The 23,453-nt window shown below is 44.3% G+C and overlaps 1 protein-coding gene across 3 annotated transcripts in view; it reads right to left on the bottom strand.

Moving 5' to 3' along the window:
• The window catches only part of PDZRN3 (PDZ domain containing ring finger 3), a 386,786-nt gene that overhangs the window by 5,102 nt on the left and 358,231 nt on the right, over positions 1-23,453 (bottom strand). For all 3 annotated transcript variants that reach the window (XM_082265835.1, XM_082265836.1, XM_082265837.1), the window contains 4 exons: positions 10,215-10,313; positions 8,003-8,065; positions 5,501-5,599; positions 1,679-1,795 (listed from right to left, as the gene is read on the bottom strand). In XM_082265835.1, the coding sequence (XP_082121961.1) occupies positions 1,679-1,795; positions 5,501-5,599; positions 8,003-8,065; positions 10,215-10,313 (378 nt within the window). The remainder of the gene's footprint in view (positions 1-1,678; positions 1,796-5,500; positions 5,600-8,002; positions 8,066-10,214; positions 10,314-23,453) is intronic.

The raw sequence follows: 23,453 nt of genomic DNA, 5'->3' as shown, positions 1-23,453 counted from the left end.
ATTTTTAAGAAATTGTTGGCAAAGGTACATGGCCCCAATAGGAGTACTCAGTGCTTGTGTCCTTTATTCAAAAATAGGCTTACCTATTAGGCTTGAAAATGGGCAAAAAAGTACCATAGTTCCATAGAAAGCAAGAGGGTTTGCCTGTAAGGCTCCATGTACAGGGGACGCTGGAAATGGCCATTTAGGAGCAGTTGGGCGTTTTTTTCAGAAGCCCCTGAACGCAGCTCCATGTTATCTTATCTGTCCATGTACACAGGGTCGTTTACAGTCATTTGCAGGCAGTTGCGTTCAGGGATGTTTTTTAGAACGCAATTATTTGCTTTCGAACGTGTGTTTCCCGGCGTTTCAAACGCAAAAACGCGACCGAACGAGTCCGAATGGGACCGAATGCGATGACCCGCGTTTAGCGTTCGCGTTTTTCCATTTTAAAGGGGAATAATTTTTTTGACCTCTAGGAACGGTTCTAAGCGCAAACGCCCGCTAAACGCCCGCTAAACGCGGGTACAAACGGAGGTTTCAAACGTCCTAAAAATTCCAGCATTCAAAGGGACTTTTAACAACGTCCCGTGTACATGGAGCCTAAGTGTGGGGTTCTCTGACTTTGTGTCAGGTTTTCTGAACATGGCCAAAATTGCTCATCCTTAGGCCGGTCATATACGTTTCGAATCTCTAGCAGGAGATTCGAACCGTTAATAGGCAGACTGAATGTACCAAGTTGATCGATCGATCAACTTGAGTACAACCAGCCTGCCGGATTCCCTTGCGATTATTGCTAGAGGTTGCTATAGCCACTAGCAATAATCACTGTCTTCACCTGGTGGGGATGGCTTCCCCTGCCCTCCCCTGCTGGGAGACGACAATGGCCCGGGAGGAGGAATTCCTGCATCAACACTGTGTTGATGGGGGAATCAAGCTAATTTTTTTCTGCAACCCACAGTTGCAGGAAAGAAATTAGCTCCGTGTATGGCCAGTCTTAAGCCCCGTACACACGTACCGATGGTCGGCATACAAATGTTCCTCTTTTCTCCCCGGGATGTCGGTGTCTGCTGAAAAGTGCAAAGACAGCACAAGGACAGCACAAGAATTTTGTCCGCCGACTGCAGAAGTGATGTCATGTAATGGTTAACTTTCCCTGTGTTTTCTATTTTCTGAGCATGCCCAGTCTTGCAAATCTGCGGTCTGTCGGCCGAATTGTGTACTGACAGGCGAACAATCGTCCGTTCTGGTGTCGGCATACAAATATTTTCATGTTTGCAAGAAAGACTTTTGTCCGCGGATTGTGCGCAGACATCTGTCGGAGGCACCATACTAACACGCGTACAATCGGCAGATCCTTCGTCCACCGACGTTTGTATGCCGACGATCGGTACGTGTGTACGGGCCTTTAGACAATATGTAGGATCTCTTTCCTCTAATCACTGAACATTACAAAGGTATCTCGTCTCCAGCTGTCTGTCCAGTTATCTTAAAAGCATTCAGCTAAAACAATGAAAATATATCGTCCTCTCCCCCTGTAAGCTTTTTATGTGATGCATTGACAAATAGCCCCTGCTAGTCCTAACCTCATATATTCATTAAACTGGCTGGTTAGTTTAATCCGTTTAATGGGAGGCGGGAATGGCGCTACAAGATATGACAAGAGCTGGTGACAGAGTACAGTGCAGAATCGCATTACCTGCTCAAGCATGCTGGCTGTAAATTGCATTGCCTGGTGGTGCTGTTCCTCCAGCATATCCATGTGCAGATCATCCAGAAAATCATTTCTGTCATCGTCCATCCATCCTTCATCCAGCTGTGCGCCAGGGGAAAAGATAAAAAAAAAAAAAAAATGATATCACAGATCTGTCAAAGAACAATACCAATAATGCCCTCCCCCACCATTCCTGTCTGTCCTCCCCCTTAATGCACTGCCCTCCAGATAGCTATAAAGTGATTAATATTTTATCGTGTTTGTGTGCTAAAGATATGGACTATTTGTAGGAATAATCCAAATGCAAAAACACAACAGCACTAATGGTAAGACCTTGCAATTACTTTTTATACAGACTAAGGGCTCTTTCACACAGTGTGTCCGTCAAACGGACTCTGCTTTTCTCAGCGGGGGATCGATCCGCCGATCCCCCGCTGAGCAGGAGAATGACAGCTGTTCTCCGCACTGTGTGCGGAGACACAGCTGTCACAGCCCCATACATCTCTATGGGGGAATCGGATGGGAACGGACCGTCGGTCCGTTCTCATCCGATCCCATCCGATCTGCTGGACTGATGGAAAATAGGGTTTCCATCCATTCAGATTTGACTGATCGGATCGGATGTCAGCGGACATGTCTCCGCTGACATCCGATGCCCCATAGGGATGCATGGGGGGACCATTCAGATCCGCCAAAAAAACTAACGGTCTGCCTGTGTGAAAGGGGCCTTAGGTCCACATACAATAAGAATCAGCGGGAGAGCCAGGCAACTGGCATTTCCAAGTGTTCAGCGGGGGCCGCAGCATTTTTTTCACATATAGATGTTTCCCTTAAAGGGCATGTTCACCTTTTCACGAAAAATGAAAAACCAAACTAACTCCAAATATCCTGGTCACCCCTCTAGACCCTGATACACGTAGATGCCCCATGCTGCCGAGATAGATAAACAGACATCGATAGTAAAACAGACAAAGCAAAAAGATCTATAAATCGGCAAAAAATACCCCAAAAAATCCTTACTGCTATTTTGTAGCAAAATGTATCTATGATAAAGACCTTTTTTGTACAAATTATCTTTTTGGAGAGCATCTAACTTAAATATTAATTTTCCTTTTATATGGCAGAGGTGGGTTTTAGGGGACTATTGAAACATATTACATCCAGGCAGATATGAACAAGGCCACTGTTAGAAATCACAGTGTCTCATACAACCTAGCTAACAGGGCCCCCCCCCCCCCCCAAAAAAAAAAAAAAAATTAGAATGAGATTTTCTATAAAATTCCTGAAAAATGTAAAAGATTAAAACTTTATTGAGTTTATAATTAAAGCTCTGTGTGTAAATGAAGTCTTGGGGTTCATTCACATGGGTGCTGTGGCCTGTACAGTGTGAATGTGTTTTTTTTTTATTTTATGTGGCTGGAGCTGTGTGCAGGCAGCCTATGTTACACTATGGGGATGCTGCAGCTTTACAAACCCAGCTGAAGGTCCCAATTTGAAAGGCGTGTGGGTGAAGGTCTAAGGCTGGGTTTACACTTTTGAGAATTGGATAAGGGTTTTTCCCGCATTCAATTCGCATGACAGGAGACACATCTCCGGGGCAGCTGTGGAGCGCACCGCAGAAGAGTCCTGAGCATCTTTGGCTCTGTTTCAGGTCTGAATTCTGTCAAAAATTTGGACCTGAAACAGTGAACGGGGATGCTGAGAGCAGCGCTGCACACAGTGTGAACCCAGCCTAATGGGCCATACACACTATAAGATTTTCTGAAGACTTTTTCCTTCCGACTTACCAAAACCATATAATATAGAGTCAAACCTAAACACTTTCAATTTGTATGCAATCTGGCAGGCCCTTGCACTGCATAGAAAAGGTAAATCTGAAGGAAAAAGTCTTCAGAAAATCGTATAGTGTGTATGGCCCATAAGGCCCTAAACCCCAGACAGTGTGCATTCGGGGGCCACTCACCTGCACCTTCACACCTGTCAACTTAGGACCTGCAGCTGTGTTTGTACATAGAATAACAGGAGGCTCTAGCCGCACAAACAAATCACTTATTTACACTGTATGGGTCAGAGAACCCGTGTGAATGAGCCCTTATTATGTGATTTCTATTTTTATAATTTTTTACAATTTTTATATATATATACAGTATATATATATATATATATATATATATATATATATATATATATATATATATATATATATTTTTACACTTTTTAATTTTTTTACAATTTTATTTTATTTTTTTACATTTTAACAGCCCTGAGGTGGGGTGGGGTGCTTTGGTGAAGTATCAGGGGTCACAAAGAAAGTGATTGGGGTCCTCAATCTCTGTCTCTCCAGTCTCAGCTGCACAGAATGACTGAACAGGAGGCAAACTCTGCACAGAGCTGCCTGTTCATTCACAAGCTAGCATATTAAACATAGGGCAGCACAAGGAAGGGGAACCTGCGCAGGAGGGGGTGATCAGTGCGACAACATTTATTGGAACTGATCCCCTGTAGTTCCTCCCTGCTTCAGCTGAAAGTCGGCAGGGGGAGAGGAGGAGAAGACAGCTTTCAGCTGCGGCAGGGAGAACTACAGGGGATCATTTCCAGTAAATGCCACCCCCACTGCACTGATCACCCCCTCCTATGCAGGTTGCCTTCCTTTTGCGGCCTGGGCCCTTCAATTGAACTGATGGGGCCTAGGCCCCGTACAGGAGGACCGGTGGTACCCCTTAATCAGTGGCCCTGGATATCAATGCAACTCTGTATTCATCAATACATGATTAAATGAATTTTTTTAATATAGAATTTTACCTGGTATTCAACTCTTACATTGCCTGTATAGCAGAATTTAGAATGGGAAAGGTAGAAAGAGAACATCTGATTGGCTCCTTTTGTTCTTTCTCCCATCTAAACATTAAAATCCCCCTTCTGTTAACATCCAAAATCCCAGAGACCACTGCTAGGCTCCACCATCTTGGATGTGATATCAGCAACCCCAGCAGACTCAAAGCTTTCACTCAAGTGATACTCTATAGCACACGTGTCGAATTCAGCCCTCCAGTCCATTTTATGTGGCCCTCACACCTTTCCTGCAGCTGCTGCACCTTCCTCATCTTGCCCCAACCTTGTCTCAGCAGTTGGCAGCAGAGAGGAGGACAAAACTCCTTCTACAGATCCTGCACCTCTCTGTGCAACCGCAGCACCCCTTCATCTCCACCTCCCCTGGTCTCAGAATTCAGCAGACTCCTGCAGCTGACTCCAGCTCACTTCTCGACATCCTCCAGACCCTGCATTTTTTACTTCCGAGCTCCGCCCCCAGCTACTTATTGGAAGCAACACAAGGTAAGGGGGTGCACTGTAATGTAAGGGAGGGTGGGGGGCTCTTGACTTTTGATGGTGGGGGGCTACAGATAGAACTGGCCCTTTGATAATCCATAATCCTGATACGGCCCGAGATGAAATTGAGTTGGACAACCCAATAGTATTCTCCTTTGCTCCTCCCCCAGCAGCTACATTATAATGAATGCAAAAGAAGAACACTCTAAGCATTTACAATACTGATATTTAAGAGAACAGGACTGGGCGAAAAGATACTACCGTGTGGGGTCAAAGCTCACTAGCTGCAAGACCCAGTGTGATATTATCCCTGGATCTGTGAGCAATTACTCCACGTTTTGATGGTCACCTTGAAGATGACTACGCTGCTAAGAAGTATTTATACTACCTACTCTCTTTTCCCAAATCCTTTATTTTAGAAGAAAGAGGAGCTCTAATTAGTTACAGAGATAATCACATAAAGGAAATTAGGCACTATACCGGCAATTCTGGCCTTGCTACTAGTAAGAAAACACTTTTGTCTTCGCTTGTAAGGAGAGCCACAGCTTCTTCATGGTTGTGAACATCAATGCCGTTAATCTTAAAAATGGAAAAAAAATAAAGTACTTTTGAGTAAATTATATTCTTGTCACAAATATACAGTACTTGGAGTTGGCAAATTGGAAGTCTATACTGTAGAGCTGCACGATTCTGGATAAAAGGAGAATAACAATTTTTTTGCTTAGAATAAAGATCACGATTCTTGGCGTAACTTCATCTTTCACATTATACAAAAAAATTGGGCTAACTTTACTGTGTGGTATAAAAGATTGCAACGATCGCCATTTTATTCTCTAGGGTCTCTGTTAAAAAAAAATATATATATATACACACACACATATATATATATATATATATATATATATATATATATATATATTTATTTATATAATGTTTTTGAGGTTTTAAGTAATTTTCTAGCAAAAAATACTGATTTTAACTTGTAAGTAACAAGTGTGAGAAAAAGGCTTAGTCTTTAAGAGGTTAAACTGCCCTCACTTAGTCCCGGTTCACACTATAGCGATGACAGACATCGCATGTGATTCGGAGCGCACTGCTCTTAAAATCACATGTGATGGCTGTGCGATGCGAATTTAGCCATACAGATTGTATCGCATCTGGACACCACACGCGCAGGACCCTTTTTTGGGCCCGCAGCAGAATCGGATCACATGGGTGTTTACACCTATGCGATCCAATTCATGTCCGAACTGACAGTTCGCACTGCGTTATGCAAACTGTTCTGGGAGTGTCGTTAACTTTGTATTGACACCCCCAGCGATTCGCATATGGCAGTGTGAACTGCCTGCGAGTTGAATGTGATGTGGGAACCCGCAGTGGATTTGCAGGTTTCCTGCATCGCATATATGTGAACCGGCACGGAAGTTCATTCCTTTGATCTAAAAGAAGAAATGATAAATTGTAAAACATTGAGTTTATAGTTATTTAGCAGCCTCAACAATGTTGATAAACATTTGCAGAGGCTCTTTTTTTTTTTTTTTTTTGCTGTGAGTGAGCAAAGAGCAGCTCTGTAAGGCTACATTCACACCTGAGCGTAGCGTTTTCGCGCGTTTTTTTTACCGTGATTTTACCGCAATTTTTTACCGCAATTTACAGGCGTTTTTGCAGGCGTTTTTTGTGCAGGCGTTTTTAGATTGAATAGGGACCAATGGAAAACACTTGTAATCTGCCCAAAAAGAAGCTCATGTACTTTTTTGAGTGTTGGGCGTTTTGCTCACAGCATCAAAATGCTCAGATGTGAACAGGGGCCATTGAAATGAATAGGATTTGTCTTGTTGGGCGTTTTGAGAGCTGATCCTAGAGCAGAAAAACTCCCCAAAAACGCCCCAAAACGCCTACATGTGAACAGAGCCTAAGGCCTCTTACACACACTACTCCTGTTTGAGCATCTCCTTTTTCAGTCGTAAATTTCAGGAGTATTTGTCTTATTGAAATTCGCGCATATTTTCGCACATATGTGTTCGCGCAAATTTGCATCTTTTCGTGCAAATGTATACTCTTGTAAAATATGCAAATTAGCATTTTTCAGATTAACAGTATGTTGTATGCGTTCATTTGTTCGCAATTGTGCGTATTTGCACGCATTAGGTGTAAATTACTGTCCAAAAATGCAGATTTCTCTGTTTTGTTCTTACTGAAGAATACATGGCGCTCATTTACACGCCTGTGTGCATAGGCACATTAGAATTAATGGGCTGTATTTTAGCTCAGAAAAAAAAAAAAAGCTGTACTAAGCTTTTTTAAGCTGCAGTGTGCAAGAGGCCTAAGAATCAAGGATATGCCGTTTTAATATTGTGAGGGGGGGTTAATCAAGATCACGATTTTTTAACGATTAATCATGCAGCTATACTATACGGGAATAAAAATGAGTCCATTCTTCTAGACAAACTTTGACATCCACATATCATCGTTAAGCCAATAGCAGGAGAGGGTAGGAAAATTCCAGCCTGATACTGGGAACAATACCAATGGAGTATCACATGGTACTACTACTACTGGTCAATTATGTCCATGTTTACAACGCAGAGGATTATGGGAAATAACACAAGGGAGGCCATGATGGATCATCATTTTTTTCCTCCTGCAGTAGAGCAAATGCTGTGAATGCTACTTTTTGAAAAATAGTAATAAAAATGTAATGAATGTATATGTTGGAGCCTTGTCCAATTCAAAAAGTTGAACTTGTTATTGATTAAAAAAAAAAACAACAACTTTACTTCGTATCTCCTTTATTTATTCATTAACAAGTTACACGTTATGGCTGAGGCTGTCATTGTCTAGATTACTGCCTCCAGGGCTGGTGTGAAAAAGGTTTTACATGGCTGATTACTTGGCAACACAAATCTAACAATAATAGTTTCCTTTTTTCCATACAAAACTGTGTTCTTACTGAACATATGAGAAATGATCTTTCATTCTTACCTGTATTATCCGATCTCCCTCCCTGATCCTCCCGTCTATAGCGGCAATGCTGTTGGGGTCAATCTGAAATGCCAGTGCAAATAATATGATCTTAAAGGCAACTGCTTAACTTTTCTTCCATTTTATTTTTTCCCCTATAATTATCTATCAACTGTTAGTATTGGTCCAATACATTGCATTTTAATATAGGCTGACGACACCCAGGATATGCATGATGTCTTCTATCTGGGTATGCCGGTCCAGTTTACAGGTTAGACCAGGGATCCTCAAACTACGGCCCTCCAGCTGTTGAGGAACTACACATCCCATGAAGCATTGTAAAACTCTGACATTCACAGACATGACTAGGCATGATGGGAATTGTAGTTCCTGAACAACTGGAGGGCCATAGTTTGAAGACCCCTGGGTTAGACTTTGATGAGTATATCAAATGACGTACTTTGTTTGGCCTAGGGGCAAAATCTGTTGATATGCAATCTACCCTGTTGATTTGTCTCTAGACAGATATTGCTTAGATTAAGGCTTCATTCACACCATTGCAGATTCTGTCCGTGACCCTGAATCGCCACAAATCACGGGACGCGCTTGCGATCCTCGTTGCTTCCAATGGCACCCAGGTCGCGGCGTGATGTTGCCGCAATTGCCACCAAATGAATCGCGGTAAAATCGTGCAAACAGAATCTTTTAGTATTGTTACTTTTTTGGCAATATTTGATATCTGTGTGTTTCCTTTTTCAATAAATAAAGATTATTAAAAAAAAAGTAACTGCTTACTATAACCCATAGTATTATAGAGTGGCATTGCCAACCCAAGTGTGCAGTAAAGAAGAACAGTGGAAAAAGTCAAAGTAAAGCTTTTCCAAAAGAAATAAGTGGACCTGAAGCTGCTGATGTCTTTCAGAAAATGCTTTTTCTGCCATCAGCCATATGATAGCTTCGGTTGAGAACATCTGTGACCATTATCATTCACGGCATGCCTTTTTTGAAAATGGTTAAAGTGGATGTAAACCCTTACATATACCAACTGAAGTGACTGGTCTCAAGTAATACACAGAGATGAAACAAATTCTCCTACATAAGTTGTACCTGTTTATCTGCAACTCTCTCCTCGATAGCTGTTCAAACACAGAATTGAAATAGCATTTCTCAGCTCCAGAAGGAGTGAAGGGAACAGACACTTCCCTCTACACAGTGTAATAGGGAAACATGCACAAATGAGGCTATCAATAACCTGCTGTGCAGGGGAGGACTGGGCCAGAGGAGCAATTGCCCCCTGGGCCACTCAGATGTCCTGTAAAAAGGCTGCACAGCTTCTGCCACAGACATGCTAAAAGGATTGATGGTAAAGTGAAGTAAAAAGTCCCCGCCACTGACCTACTTAGTGTGGATTGAAGACAAGGACAGAGCGCAGGCCTCCCCCCAGCATCTATGGAGTAAACTGTGTCTGAGCAGAGGCCCGTTCCATGCCCCACTGGAGACTCTCCTGCCCTGGCCAGCCCCAACTGGGCTGTCCCAGCTCCCCCCAACCGCCCCTTGCTGGCCAGGTTGGGAGCCTGGATTCAGCTGTTGAGTAGAGAGTACATGGAGCGGAGCTTCAGCCTAGAATGGGGGTCAGGAGGAGGACGGGAAGAGGGAGAGTGGGAGGAGGGCCAAGTTTTCTACACCATGGGCCTCTGCTATATACATGCCCCCTGGGCCGAAAGTTGCCAGTCTGCCCCTGCTGCTGTGTGTGTGTGTGTATGTGGGGGGGGGGGGGGGCTGTCTTTTAGGATTGCTTGGTGTCAGCATAGACTACCAGAAATGACTCATGCAGACAGCAGAGGAATAAGAGAGAGGAGACAGAACTCACACTTGGTGCTTTGGACTGAGGCAAGTACACACTATAGAGGGATATGCTTTGTTCATTTTTAATTTCAGGTTTACAACCACTTTAAAAAGATTGGTTCAGTTCAGTTTTTGGCAATTGTACAGAATCTGCAGATGTCCAGGTTCTAGAGAAATAAATCCCAGAACGGTCATGTATTGGCCTCAAAATAGCCACCTATTAGGAGGCATTAAAAACAGGGACAATAGAAGAGCAGCGAGTGATAACATAAGAACATCGATACTGCAAAAATTTGTACCTTTGTTGCTTAACTATGAAGAAATTCAAGAGCAGTTTGGTTAAATACAAAACGTAAAGTAAATCACTTCAAATGTCAAGAAATCTTACCTCGCTGACATAAATCCCCATGTCGTCTTCATCATCCGTCCTGTAGCAAACCGTCAGCCCCAGCTTATCCTGGCTGTTTATTCTGTACAAGTCTATTTCCTGAACAGAGAGATACAAGATGGCCCTCGTGAGTGACAACAATAATGAACAGGAGATTTCCTGCAACCAACCCCACAATTACATTTCATTCCCATGATGTATACCAGCTTTCTTTTCACCTCCCCGAGAAAGGGCCCCGGTTAACTTAGAGTGATTTTACAACAACGTGATCAATAACACGCGGCCTGAGCCTATTTGTCAATACTAAGCCATTTTCGAAAAAGGGAAAAATAATGTTATTGATTTTTTTTTTCCTTTTTGCAGGAAATGTCTCATGATGTCAGGGCGGTGAAAACACAAGGGTTTGAACACCCCGTAATATCATATGTCACCCGCTTCTGACATGAGTACTACTAACTGTAATGGAAAGCTAACAAAATGAAATTGATAATGAATTGCGGGATGTTTATTGATAAAATGTAATTAATTCAACTGGAAGTGTCACATCCATTTCAAATATCCTTTTTTGTCTTACAATGAAATGAACACTTTAGGCTTTTTATTTAATTGACTGAGCCCTAGTGAATTTTTTTACGCTATCCAAACTTTTCAGTACGAGGGTCACATTGGGGTCACAAACATTTTACAAATATTTTTGGGCCTTGGGCCTAAAAAAAAAAAATCTGTTTGATAAATGAAAAAATCAACTTGAAATGAATGAATAATTTTTACTTAGATTTATTTTTTTGTAATCAGCATGATATGATTTAGAACAGTGGTCTCCAAACTGTTGCCCGGGGGCCAGATGCGGCTTTGCTTACTTTTATCCAGCCCTTCGGGCACTCTTTTCATCCACTGGTACCAAAAATGGGACATAATTCTCCCCACTGACACCAAGGGGCAGAATTCCTCCCAATGACACCAATGATGGGGCACAATTTCTACTAACGACACCAATGACGGGGCCCAATGATACCAATAATGAAGCACTATTTCTCCCAATAACATCAACGATAAGGGACAATTCCTCCAATGATGGGGGACAATTCCTCCCAATGACACCAATAATGAAGCACTATTCCTCCCAATGACATCAACGATAAGGGACAATCCCTACCAATAACATCAATGATAAGGGACAATTCCTCCAATGATGGGGCACAATTCCTCCCAATGACATAATGAAGCACTATTCCTCCCAATGACATCAATGATAAGGGACAATCCCTCCCAATAACATCAACGATAAGGGACAATTCCTCCAATGATGGGGCACAATTCCTCCCAATGACACCAATAATGAAGCACTATTCCTCCCAATGACATCAACGATAAGGGACAATTCCTCCAATGATGGGGCACAATTCCTCCCAATGACACCAATAATGAAGCACTATTCCTCCCAATGACATCGACGATAAGGGACAATTCCTCCCAATGAGGGATGGTTGGTTGGCAACCCCAGATGACGATCAACGGTTTGCCGACCCACCATCCCAGAGCATCAGAGTGCATGGAGCTGTCCCAGGTGGATCCATACCAAATGCACTTCACCTGGGACCTTTTTTTAGTAGTCTAGCGTGTACTAAACGTGAAATACACTGCACTTTTGCAATGGGCATATTAGCACTCATGAAAAAGGGTTATTAGACTGCTTTCACACTGATCCACGTGTGCAACACAGTGCACCGGTGGCTATCCAGCAGGTTAGCGGCACTGAGCCATAGACTTTTATTATAATCTGTGGGTTTGGTGCACTTTCTGAAAGAGCACAAGACTCCTGAATGCATTCAAAAAGTGCACTACACCTGCAAAATGTAATAGAAGTCTATGGCTTAGTGCAGCTAACCTGCAGGAAAGCCGCAGGAGCATTGCGCCGCACTCGCAGTACAGGTAAACCGCAGCACATCAGTGTGAAAGCAGCCTTATAGGGGGCTCAGGACAGTAAGGTCATTTACATTTGCAGTTTGGGGGTCAATGTGGCCTACGACTGGTTACCAATTCACTTAGGGTTGAGCACCCCTGCTGTAGGGCAAGCCATAGATCATGGGTGTCCAACCTTTTGGCTTCTCTGGGCCACATTGAGTGTAGCGAAATTTTCTCGGGCCGCATATAAAATATATACTATAGTTAAGGTATATAAGTAATAAAACGCTGCTTTGCCCTTCCAGTGCTAAAGCCCATCCCCAGCACTAATTTAACACAACTAGTGGATGATCCCCTCCGAGGCCTCTGTGGCTGTGCCCCCGACTCGACTTCCTTCCTCCCCAGCAAAAAAAAAAAAAAAAAATTGTCAGGGGGCAGTGGGCCGCATTGCCTGCGGTTCTGGGCCGCATGTTGGACATGCCTGCCATAGATGAATTGATTGTCTTTCCCTCCATCCTGGGGGTTCTCAGGGGAGGCAGGGGGATGCGCGGGGAGCCTGGCCGGCAGAATACTATGATTACTGCTAGTGGCTATAGCCGCCGAGAGTAGAAAAATCTGACAGTCTGGATGTACCCAAGTCGATCCATCGATTGACTTTGGTACAATCAGTCAGCCAATACACGGATCAAAATTTGGCCAGTCCCTGCTGAACTGGATGCATTTTGATCCATGTAATGTTGGCTTAATTTAAGGGAAATCCCTTTAATGGACCCCCAAAGAGCAGTAAACACTCGATGTGTTCTAATTTTAAAAAGTGATGCTGTACAAACTGTACGCTTTAAAGATAGTGTTACTTTAAGGCCAAGTGGATAGATCACTTTAACAGTGAAATGAGGAGCTTCACAACTCTCAGCTCTTCAATTCACTATCAGAAATTGGCAATTGTGAGAATTGACCTAACCGCATAGATCATTTTGCGAAAAAAACAGCTAAACAGCTAGCAGTGATCACATTAAACAGGTTATGTCCCCTGTCCCCCGGGATTAAGAGGCCGTGTATTTAGGAGTTGCAGTCAGCCAATTAAGGCAGTGGCACTGACACAATCCTTTCGCTGGGCCAGATGTCAACCCTTCCTCCAGCGCGAGGACATAAGGCGCTGTGATCTTAGCTCGCTAATGGGAGAAACATTAAAATGAGACAGCTGCGCTAGCGGTCAAAGATACTGCGCTTCTGTCAATTTTATTTTATTTTTTTTTTAAAGATGCAACGTTCTAAAGCAAGAGGGGTTAAGAGAGCAACCTAATACCCTGACAGCAGGATGAGAAAACGTTAGCTTCCAATCTGTATGCATAGACAACGAGCTGATCGATCAACAGCAATGAAAATTCCAGGATCTGGACTTGTTTGAAACTTTTATTGCTGCAAGTGAGATCACTTTCATTGCTGCAAGTTCAAATTCACATTTTATATTTTGGACTTGTGCAATGAAAAGATCTGAAGGAAAAGCTAACAATGGATCACAGCCTGTGATTCAATAATACATTTCTATTCTTTGTTGTAGTGCGCTATTTAAACACATGTGCAGTTCAGTAATGATATATAAATCCCCAGAGAATACTGAAAGAGAATGGTAAATGGACTCAAAAGTGTGAATGCCTTCATTGGCTGTTGTTTATAACATCCTCTGCCAGAAAATCAGTCTGCTTTGGAGTACTTTTCATTCCATATAACATTTGCCATTTTTCGCCCAGCCCTGATGGAGGGGGATTGTGTGGCCCGCTCAAAACGTGTTGGCTGTCTTTTGCCCTGCTTGTTGTAACCAGTTGAACAATAAAGACTTTAGGCCCCTTTCACACATGCGGTCCGTTCAGTTCATCAGTTCAATCACGTCAAAATGTATCAGTTTTTCATCTGTTTTTCATCCGTTTTTGCACTGGTAGTGAATGTAAAAAAAACGGATAAAAAAACGGATGAAAAACAGATGAAAAACGGATACATTTTGACGTGATTGAACTGATGAACTGAACGGACCGCATGTGTGAAAGGGGCCTAAAGTCTTTATTGTTCAACTGGTGATGAAAAACGGATCAGTTTTTCGTGAAAAATCTGTTTTTTGGATGGAAGAAAAATAGGGCATTCATCCGTTCCAAAAAACGGACATTAGTGGAAGCGAATGAAAACAGATGTTAATAGATGATCATCCATTGTCATCCGTTTTTACATAGAGATGCATTGATGTCCGTTTTTCATCAGTCAACGGATGGATGAAAAACGGACAAACGGTCCGCATGTGTGAAAGGGGCCTAAGGGTTTTTCATGTGACACTCTTTGATCTATTACCCTTGCAGGAATTGGGAAGGCTGCCCCTGTGCATCTTGAATGCTATTCAAAGTTTAAAGTGGTTGCAAATTTCCCTTTAGCGTTTGTACCTATAAGTAAGCCTATGATAAGACTTACCTATAGGTGCTGTAAATATCTCTTAAACTTGTACCGTTTAGGAGATACTTACTGTATACTGTGCCGATGATGGCATCGGTGCATGTGCTCTGAAGGAACGGCCGTTCGTGCCCTTTCTTCAGAGTACATGCGCCGCGCCCATGTGCGGAAGTGACATCACGCAACTCCGGCCAATAGGACAACCGAAGTCTGCGTACCTTGAAAAAAGATGGGTGAAGATGGATGCAGCCTCCAGCAAGGAGGTATACAATGTTGTATAACTTTCCTACAAATTAAATAATAAACACTGATTTGGGGTATTTTCACCAAAGAAATGTAGCAGAATACAGTTTGGCCTAAATGTATCATAAAAGATTATTCAATTGCAAAATGTTATAACAGAAACAAAGAAAAATGCTTTTTTTCCTAAACATTTATGGTATTTTTTTTACTTATTTAGCAAAAAAACAAAAAAAACAAAAAAAACAAAATAAAACCCAGTGATAATTAAACACCACCAAAAGAAAGCTCTATTGTGTGAAAACAATGATCAAAATGTCATATGGGTACAATGTTGCATGACCGTGCCACTGTCATTCAAAGTGCGACAGCACTGAAAGCTGAAAATTGGCCTTTGCAGGAAGGGGGTGAAAGTGCCCGCTATTGAAGTGGTTAATGTTGTTAATTGCTTGGAGCTTTTCTTTAAAAGTGCCCACTATCTCTTTGCTGGGACATCCTCCTCTCCTATTCTATACCGATAAAACAATATAGGCTCAGAGCCCTGCAATGCAACAGATGGTGAGGAACTACCAATCAAAACATTTCTGTGTTCTGGGGCTTGTAGTCCCTCAAGATTCGTCATTTCTAATCACCGATCTCTTTGAACAGAAGCCACCGTCACCGTATTTAAGATGTCATTCTGCAGCGTACAAAGCGACACGCTGCCTGACAGAAGTAAAACATGCTGCGGTGAATAATTTATGAAAACACCGTTTGACAGATGACTAAATTGCTAATCTCCCCTTACCGGCATGTCAGTGATCACTGCTCATGAAGCAAAACAAGGTAAATGTCACTGACTTTCCTGTCTGATTTATACAGCTGGGAGACCAAAGTTTTCCTTTCATTAGAAAAGTTCGCTTTGATGGAATATTTTATTTCTTTATACGCTTTTCTGATTTGGTCTAAAAAAACACAGAATCTTGTTAGGCTCATGCAGTATGGCAAACAGCATCATGCAAAGAGCAGCAAGACGCGGTAACAAATGCATTTTTTATTTAAACTGATTTATAGATGAGTGAAACCAATAAAAAAATTAAACCAGTCTACTGAGTGGTAGAATTTTTACAACAAAAAAGACTCTGGACTCTTCTGTGATAAATCCTTCTCCCTAGCGGTCAGTGTTTATTTACAATCCCGATTCAAAGTTGGGACACTGTACAAATTGTGAATAAAAACAGAATGCAATGATGTGGAAGTTTCAAATGTCAATATTTTATTCAGAATACAACATAGATGACATATTAAATGTTTCAACTGAGAAAATGTATCATTTTAAAGGGAAAAATAAGTTGATTTTAAATTTCATGGCATCAACACATCTCAAAGAAGTTGGGACAAGGCCATGTTTAAGGAGAAAAATGTGAGATGAAAGACCGTAGTCGATCGATCTCAAAAGAGACCAACTAAGGGCACTGGAGACACAAAGTTATATAAAACGATAATTTTATTAGGCACGTATGCCTGAAAAAAAGGGCAAGGTGGTGTAGGTGACACTGAATGACACAACAATTAAAACCAATAAAATATACATATACACATGTGCTGTAAGGACTCAAGGTTAGATACCTGAACACACTGAAAGGGCATCCATATGTGTAATGATGGCTAAACCGGCCTATATATAAGAGGCCTCCAAGCACACCTAATTTGCATAGTCACCCAGTGTATAAAAAAAAGTATCATATGACCTAACATGCATCAATACACGAAGTGAATTGATTGCAATGCTCGGTGATATGTGAGGACCTCCAAAAATTGACTAGGAGCTCAATGTCCCAATAAACACATAGCTGGTTCCAGTGGCGGCTGGTGCTCAAAATTTTTGGGGGGGCGCAAATAGAAAAGGGGGAGGGGTGGGATGAGTGGAAGCAGGGATGGGATGGGGTGGGATGAGTGGCAGCAGGGATGGGATGGGGTGGGATGAGTGGAAGCAGGGATGGGATGGGTGGCAGATGGGATGAGTGTCAGATGGCATGGGTGGCAGATGGGATGAGTGGCAGATGGCATGGGTGGCAGATGGCATGGGTGGCAGCAGGGATGGGATGGGTGGCAGATGGGATGAGTGGCAGCAGGGATGGGATGGGGTGGGATGAGTGGAAGCAGGGATGGGGTGGGATGAGTGGAAGCAGGGATGGGATGGGTGGCAGATGGGATGAGTGGCAGCAGGGATGGGATGGGGTGGGATGAGTGGAAGCAGGGATGGGATGGGGTGGGATGAGTGGCAGCAGGGATGGGATGGGTGGCAGATGGGATGAGTGGCAGCACGGATGGGATGGGGTGGGATGAGTGGAAGCAGGGATGGGATGGGGTGGGATGAGTGGAAGCAGGGATGGGATGGGTGGCAGATGGGATGAGTGGCAGATGGCATGGGTGGCAGATGGGATGGGTGGCAGATGGAATGGGTGGCAGATGGGATGGGTGGCAGATGGCATGGGTGGCAGATGGCATGGGTGGCAGATGGGATTAGTGGAAGATGGCATGGGTGGCAGATGGCATGGGTGGCAGATGGAATGGGTGGCAGATGGGATGGAATAGGATGAATGGCAGCAGGGATGGGATGGGTGGCAGATGGGATGAGTGGCAGCACGGATGGGATGGGGTGGGATGAGTGGAAGCAGGGATGGGATGGGGTGGGATGAGTGGAAGCAGGGATGGGATGGGTGGCAGATGGGATGAGTGGCAGATGGGATGGGTGGCAGATGGCATGGGTGGCAGATGGGATGAGTGACAGATGGGATGAGTGGCAGATGGCATGGGTGGCAGATGGGATGAGTGGCAGATGGGATGAGTGGCAGATGGCATGGGTGGCAGATGGCATGGGTGGCAGATGGGATGAGTGGCAGATGGGATGAGTGGCAGATGGCATGGGTGGCAGATGGGATGGATGGCAGATGGCATGGGTGGCAGATGGGATGAGTGGCAGATGGGATGAGTGGCAGATGGCATGGGTGGCAGATAGCATGGGTGGCAGATGGGATGAGTGGCAGATGGGATGAGTGGCAGATGGCATGGGTGGCAGATAGCATGGGTGGCAGATGGGATGAGTGGCAGATGGGATGGGTGGCAGATGGGATGAGTGGCAGATGGCATGGGTGGCAGATGGCATGGGTGGCAGATGGGATGGATGGCAGATGGCATGGGTGGCAGATGAGATGAGTGGCAGATGGCATGGGTGGCAGATAGCATGGGTGGCAGATGGGATGAGTGGCAGATGGGATGAGTGGCAGATGGGATGAGTGCAGATGGCATGGGTGGCAGATGGGATGGGTGGCAGATGGGATGAGTGGCAGATGGCATGGGTGGCAGATGGGATGGATGGCAGATGGCATGGGTGGCAGATGAGATGAGTGGCAGATGGGATGAGCGGCAGATGGGATGAGTGGCAGATGGGATGAGTGGCAGATGGCATGGGTGGCAGATGGCATTGGTGGCAGATAGCATGAGTGGCAGATGGGATGGGTGGCAGATGGGATGGAATAGGATGAATGGCAGCAGGGATGAGCACTGCTCTTTCCTGGCTGCCTCTATGAAAGCACATCCTGCCTGAACGGTAAGCAGCTTCTTCTCTCATCACTCCACATGTGCTTCTTGCAAAACACACAGAGTGAGACCTCCCCCGAGAGCTGCACTGTCGCTGCCTGTGTGTTTCCTCTCACTCTGCAATCTATCACCATTGTCTGCACACACACACACAGGCACACAGACAGGACAGAGAGGACCACACTGAGTCTGTCTGAGTCTGACTGAGGCACTTACCTGTCACTGCTGCTGCTGCTCTCGGGAGTCGGCCAGTCAGGACTCTCTGGAGAGTGGAGTGGAGACAAGACGTCCTCTTCTCTTCTTCCTCCGATGCGTGCCATCCTGGAGCCCGCTCTGACCATCTGACGGCGGGAAGGTGACCGCACCGCCCCCAGCAATGATGTCCTGAATCATGATTGGTCCAGGCTGGAGTCTGGACCAATCATGATCCAAGACATCACAAAAGGGGGTGGTGTAGCGCAGTGCTCTGCGCTACAGTTATGCCCCAGAAGGCCGCCAATCGGCGCCTCTGCGGGTGGAAAACCCCACCCCCCATAGGCACCAATGAGGCGGGCGCCAAAAGGGGGTGGTGTAGCGCAGTGCTCTGCGCTACAGTTACGCCCCAGAAGGCCGTCAATCGGCGCCTCTGCGGGTGGAAAACCCCACCCCCATAGGCACCAATGAGGCGGGCGCCCCTTGTGGCCAAAAAATTATTTTTTTTTTAAATCTTTTTTTTTTCTTTTTCTTTTTTGGGGGGGCGGCGCCCCTGCGCCCCCTATCGGCCGGCCACCACTGGCTGGTTTCTAGATCAAGGATCCATGAGGTACAGAGAATAACTCTGATTGGGGAAGGATGATAATGCTCAGTTCTGACGGCAATGACTTTATGTTGTAAAAAGATTTAGAAATAATCAAAACAGTGGTGGTCCGTGGTATAGGGACCCCTCTATGTCGATCATAGAACACAATGGGGAATAGAGTTCCTCTTTCGGACCTCACAAAAGATGATACAGTTGCGATATACAGATCAGAAATGAAGTGGATCCAATACTTGCCGTACTTGTGAGGCATAAACTTGATATCCGATAGGAGACCCGTGATGGTCACTGTGGTTTGGTCCCAAAAGAGGTATTGGAATCAGAAGTTGCAGCCATATACTGCAGTTAAAGTGCAGTGAAGCGGTTGGGTCCAGCTGGTGAGTCGGGAACAAAGGCTACTTAGGTCCGTGACTTGGTCCACTTGCCTGAATCATCTGGTCCGACAATACATATTTTCAGGGATTTGTTTATAAATTCCCCACTGTGGGCTATTAGTAAGGCCATCTTTGGAACACCAGTTTATGCTTATTCAAGGCCATGTTTACCACTGTGTGGCATCCCCTCTTCTTTTTATAACAGTCTGAAAACATCTGGGGACTGAGGAGACAAGTTTCTCAAGTTTAGGAATAGGAATGTTGTCCCATTCTTGTCTAATACAGGCTTCTAGTTGCTCAACTGTCTTAGGTGTTCTTTGTCGCATCTTCCTCTTCATGATGCACCAAATATTTTCTATGGGTGAAAGATCTTGACTGCAGGCTGGCCATTTCAGTACCCGGATTCTTCTTCTACGCAGCCATGATGTTGTAATTGATGCAGTATGTGGTCTGGCATTGTCATGTTGGAAAATGCAAGGTCTTCCCTGAAAGAGACGTCTGGATGGGAGCATATGTTGTTCTAGAACTTGGGTATACCTTTCAGCATTGATGGTGCCTTTCCAGATGTGTAAGCTGCCCATGCCACACGCACCCATGCAACCCCATACCATCAGAAATGCTGGCTTCTGAACTGAGCGCTGATAACAACTTGGGTTGTCCTTGTCCTCTTTAGTCCGGATGACATGGCATCCCAGTTTTCCAAAATGAACTTCAAATTTTCATTTGTCTGACCACAGAACAGTTCTCCACTTTGTCACAGTCCATTTTAAATGAGCCTTGGCCCAGAGAAAACGCCTGCGCTTCTGGATCATGTTTAGATATGGCTTCTTTTTTGGCCTATAGAGTTTTAGCCGGCAACGGTGAATGGCACGGTGAATTGTGTTCACCGACAATGTTTTCTGGAAGTATTCCTGAGCCCATGTTGTGATTTCCATTACAGTAGCATTCCTGTATGTGATGCAGTGCCGTCTAAGGGCCCGAAGATCAGCACCATCCAGTATGGTTTTCCGGCCTTGACCCTTACGCACAGAGATTGTTCCAGATTCTCTGAATCTTTGGATGATATTATCCACTGTAGATGATAATAACTTCAAACTCTTTGCAATTTTTTTCTGAGAAACTCCTTTCTGATATTGCTCCACTATTTTTCGCCCGCAGCATTGGGGGAATTGGTGATCCTCTGCCCATCTTGACTTTTGAGAGACACTGCCACAGCTGAGAGGCTCTTTTTATACCCAATCATGTTGCCAATTGAACTAATAAGTTGCAAATTGGTCCTCCAGCTGTTCCTTTTATGTACATTTAACTTTTCCGGCCTCTTATTGCCACCTGTCCCAACTTTTTTAGAATGTGTAGCTCCCATGAAATCCAAAATGAGCCAATATTTGGCATGACATTTCAAAATGTCTCACTTTCAACATTTGATATGTTATCTATATTATATTGTGAATAAAATATAAGTTTATGCGATTTGTAAATCAGTCTATTCCATTTTTACTCACAGTTTGTACAGTGTCCCAACTTTTTTGGAATTGGGTTGTATACTGAGCTGTGCATGCGGAACTCAATGTTCTTTTACAGCACCGCCAATGCACATTAATGGCTCATGCCTTGGTGATGTGGCTTTTTCGCATTGCAGCCTGGCCAATCAAGCTATCGAACAGCTGGAACACTGGGTGACAGCGGCAGAAGATGACAGCACCTGTGACCAACAGGAATGCTGCCAGAGCACTACTAGAGGCAGGGCCATCTTTATTATTAATTGGACCTTGGGCAAATATTTTCTTGTGCCCTCCTGAATCCACTTATCAACTATTTGCAGGCAGTGCAGTCTCAAGGGGAAGCTGCCTTGGTTCCCACAACAATGACAGGGCCTGGGGCAGCGGCCCCTTTTGCCCTGTGTTAAAGACGGCCCTGACTAGAGGAGAGCACTAGCCAGGTAACTCTGCCATAATGTGATAACACGCTGTGCACGTTAGAGCTAAACGTTTGTGGGGCTCAACTGAAAAAAATAAAAAACATTGTGCAGGTTTAGCTCTGCTTTAACGGAAAACTGAAATATAACAGAGAAAAAAGGCTAAATGGGTATAAATATCCCAAGCAAAAAGATAGGTCTTTTAAATGGTAGCTCCCAAAATCACAAACACATACTCATTTGTCTAAAAAACTATAAATTTATTGTGCTCATAAATAACAAACATTTTAAATATAGGGGAAAACAACATCACCCTATAGGTTAGAACATACAAAACCACCAAACATATGTAATAAGCAAAAAACACAATATGCCAACATGTTTCGCGGTATATCTTCTCCGCTTCTTCAGGGCTGTCTTGTATGTTGCCCATATAAATTTTCACAAATATCAAGATGGTGGAAAGCAAAAAGCCAACAACGTGATTATCAGGCGTGGTCCAGCAAAGGGGAGACCAAAAGTATAAATATGCCCATCAAATACTCCAAGCGCCCAGTTATTCCAGATACAGCCAAGAATGCATCAAAGTTCACCAAGATATATTGCGGGCTATGCCGTAGCGCCCTTAGTAACACAAGCAACTACAGTAGCTACCAACCAGGAATCCATATGAATTGCCAGACAGAAATGTATCATACACTTATAGTATAGATGTCCGGGTCTCCCGAGACCTCGCCATGAAATATAACAGGCTGCAATGAGTCAGTGCATGTCATTATTGCACTGCTTTAAAGAGAAGCTATACTAGACACCAAGCTAAAAATAACAAGATAAAATCAAAATTACGCAATAAGCGATAAAACAACAAAACCAGCTTTTGCTGTAATATTCTCTTTCAACCGAGATTTTCTCCTGCTGTACTTTAATTCTTACTACTGCCTCTGGACCCTCCCCAGCCTGTGACCGGACAGTGAAAGGAGAAGCAGCACAGAAGATATATTTTTCCTTCGGAGAAAGTTAAAAAAAAAAGAAAAAAATGAAGTGAAGAGTGCTTTATGAAAGGAAAAGGCGCACCTTTATTTCATCTGCCTGTTCTCTATTCATTGTGGGAACCTATAATACAGCTTCTATGAATGGAGGAGGGGGGGTGGAAAGGGCAGGGATTGTCAGCACTCTGGATGAGTGCGTATGACAGGTACAGAGACTCAGCGGAGGTATAGGGTGGGGTGGGGATGCAGAGGATGGAAAATTTCGACCAAGAGAGCAGCTAACAGCACAAGGGACACTACTCATTCAATGTAGGTACCAACCTGTGTGCTGATTATTTTAAAAATACATTCATTTAAAGTATATGTAAAACAACTCATTCAGTGTAAAATAGAAATTAAAGACGAAACATTTGTGCACATGTATATATATATATATATCAGGGGCGGACTGATCATTCGGGCAGTCGGGCACTGCCCGAGGGCCCGTGGTCGAGGGGGGGCCCCATGAGAGGCTCAGCAGTCTGTCCCGGGAGGTGCCTACACACTCTTGTACTGCAGAATTGAGGAATGGAGGCTCCAGTGAGGCAGTGAAGATGCATCCCTTGCTGGCGGTGGATGCGGGCATGCGGCTATAGGAGAGCTGGCCGGGATCAGAATTATTTAAATGGAGCTTTGGGGATGATAAAGCAACAGGCGCTCGGGCCACCTCAGAATTCAGCTGAGGGGCGGGGCCACACGTTCCCGCTGCGGGGGGCAGTCAGGAGATCGTCGCATGCTGCAGAGGTAAACTGCAGAGTGAAGAAGAGAGCGGAAGACATATCTCTGACTCGGTCCTCGGAGCAAGCCAGCCACCCACGAGTTGATAGGTAAGGGACCCAGCATGCAAATCGTCCTCCTCCGTGCCTATTAGAGTCTCCGACTCCACCCACCTCCGTTCCTCCATTCATCCTCACTGTGTGGCCTCTGCGGAGTGACTGAGGCAGCAGGACCAAGCACAGACAA

Source organism: Pelophylax lessonae (assembly GCF_965119305.1).
Source record: "Pelophylax lessonae genome assembly, chromosome: 8".
NCBI lineage: Eukaryota > Metazoa > Chordata > Amphibia > Anura > Ranidae > Pelophylax > Pelophylax lessonae.
The sequence above is the reverse complement of the archived record's forward strand: the minus strand, read 5'-3'. Positions and strand labels throughout refer to the sequence as shown.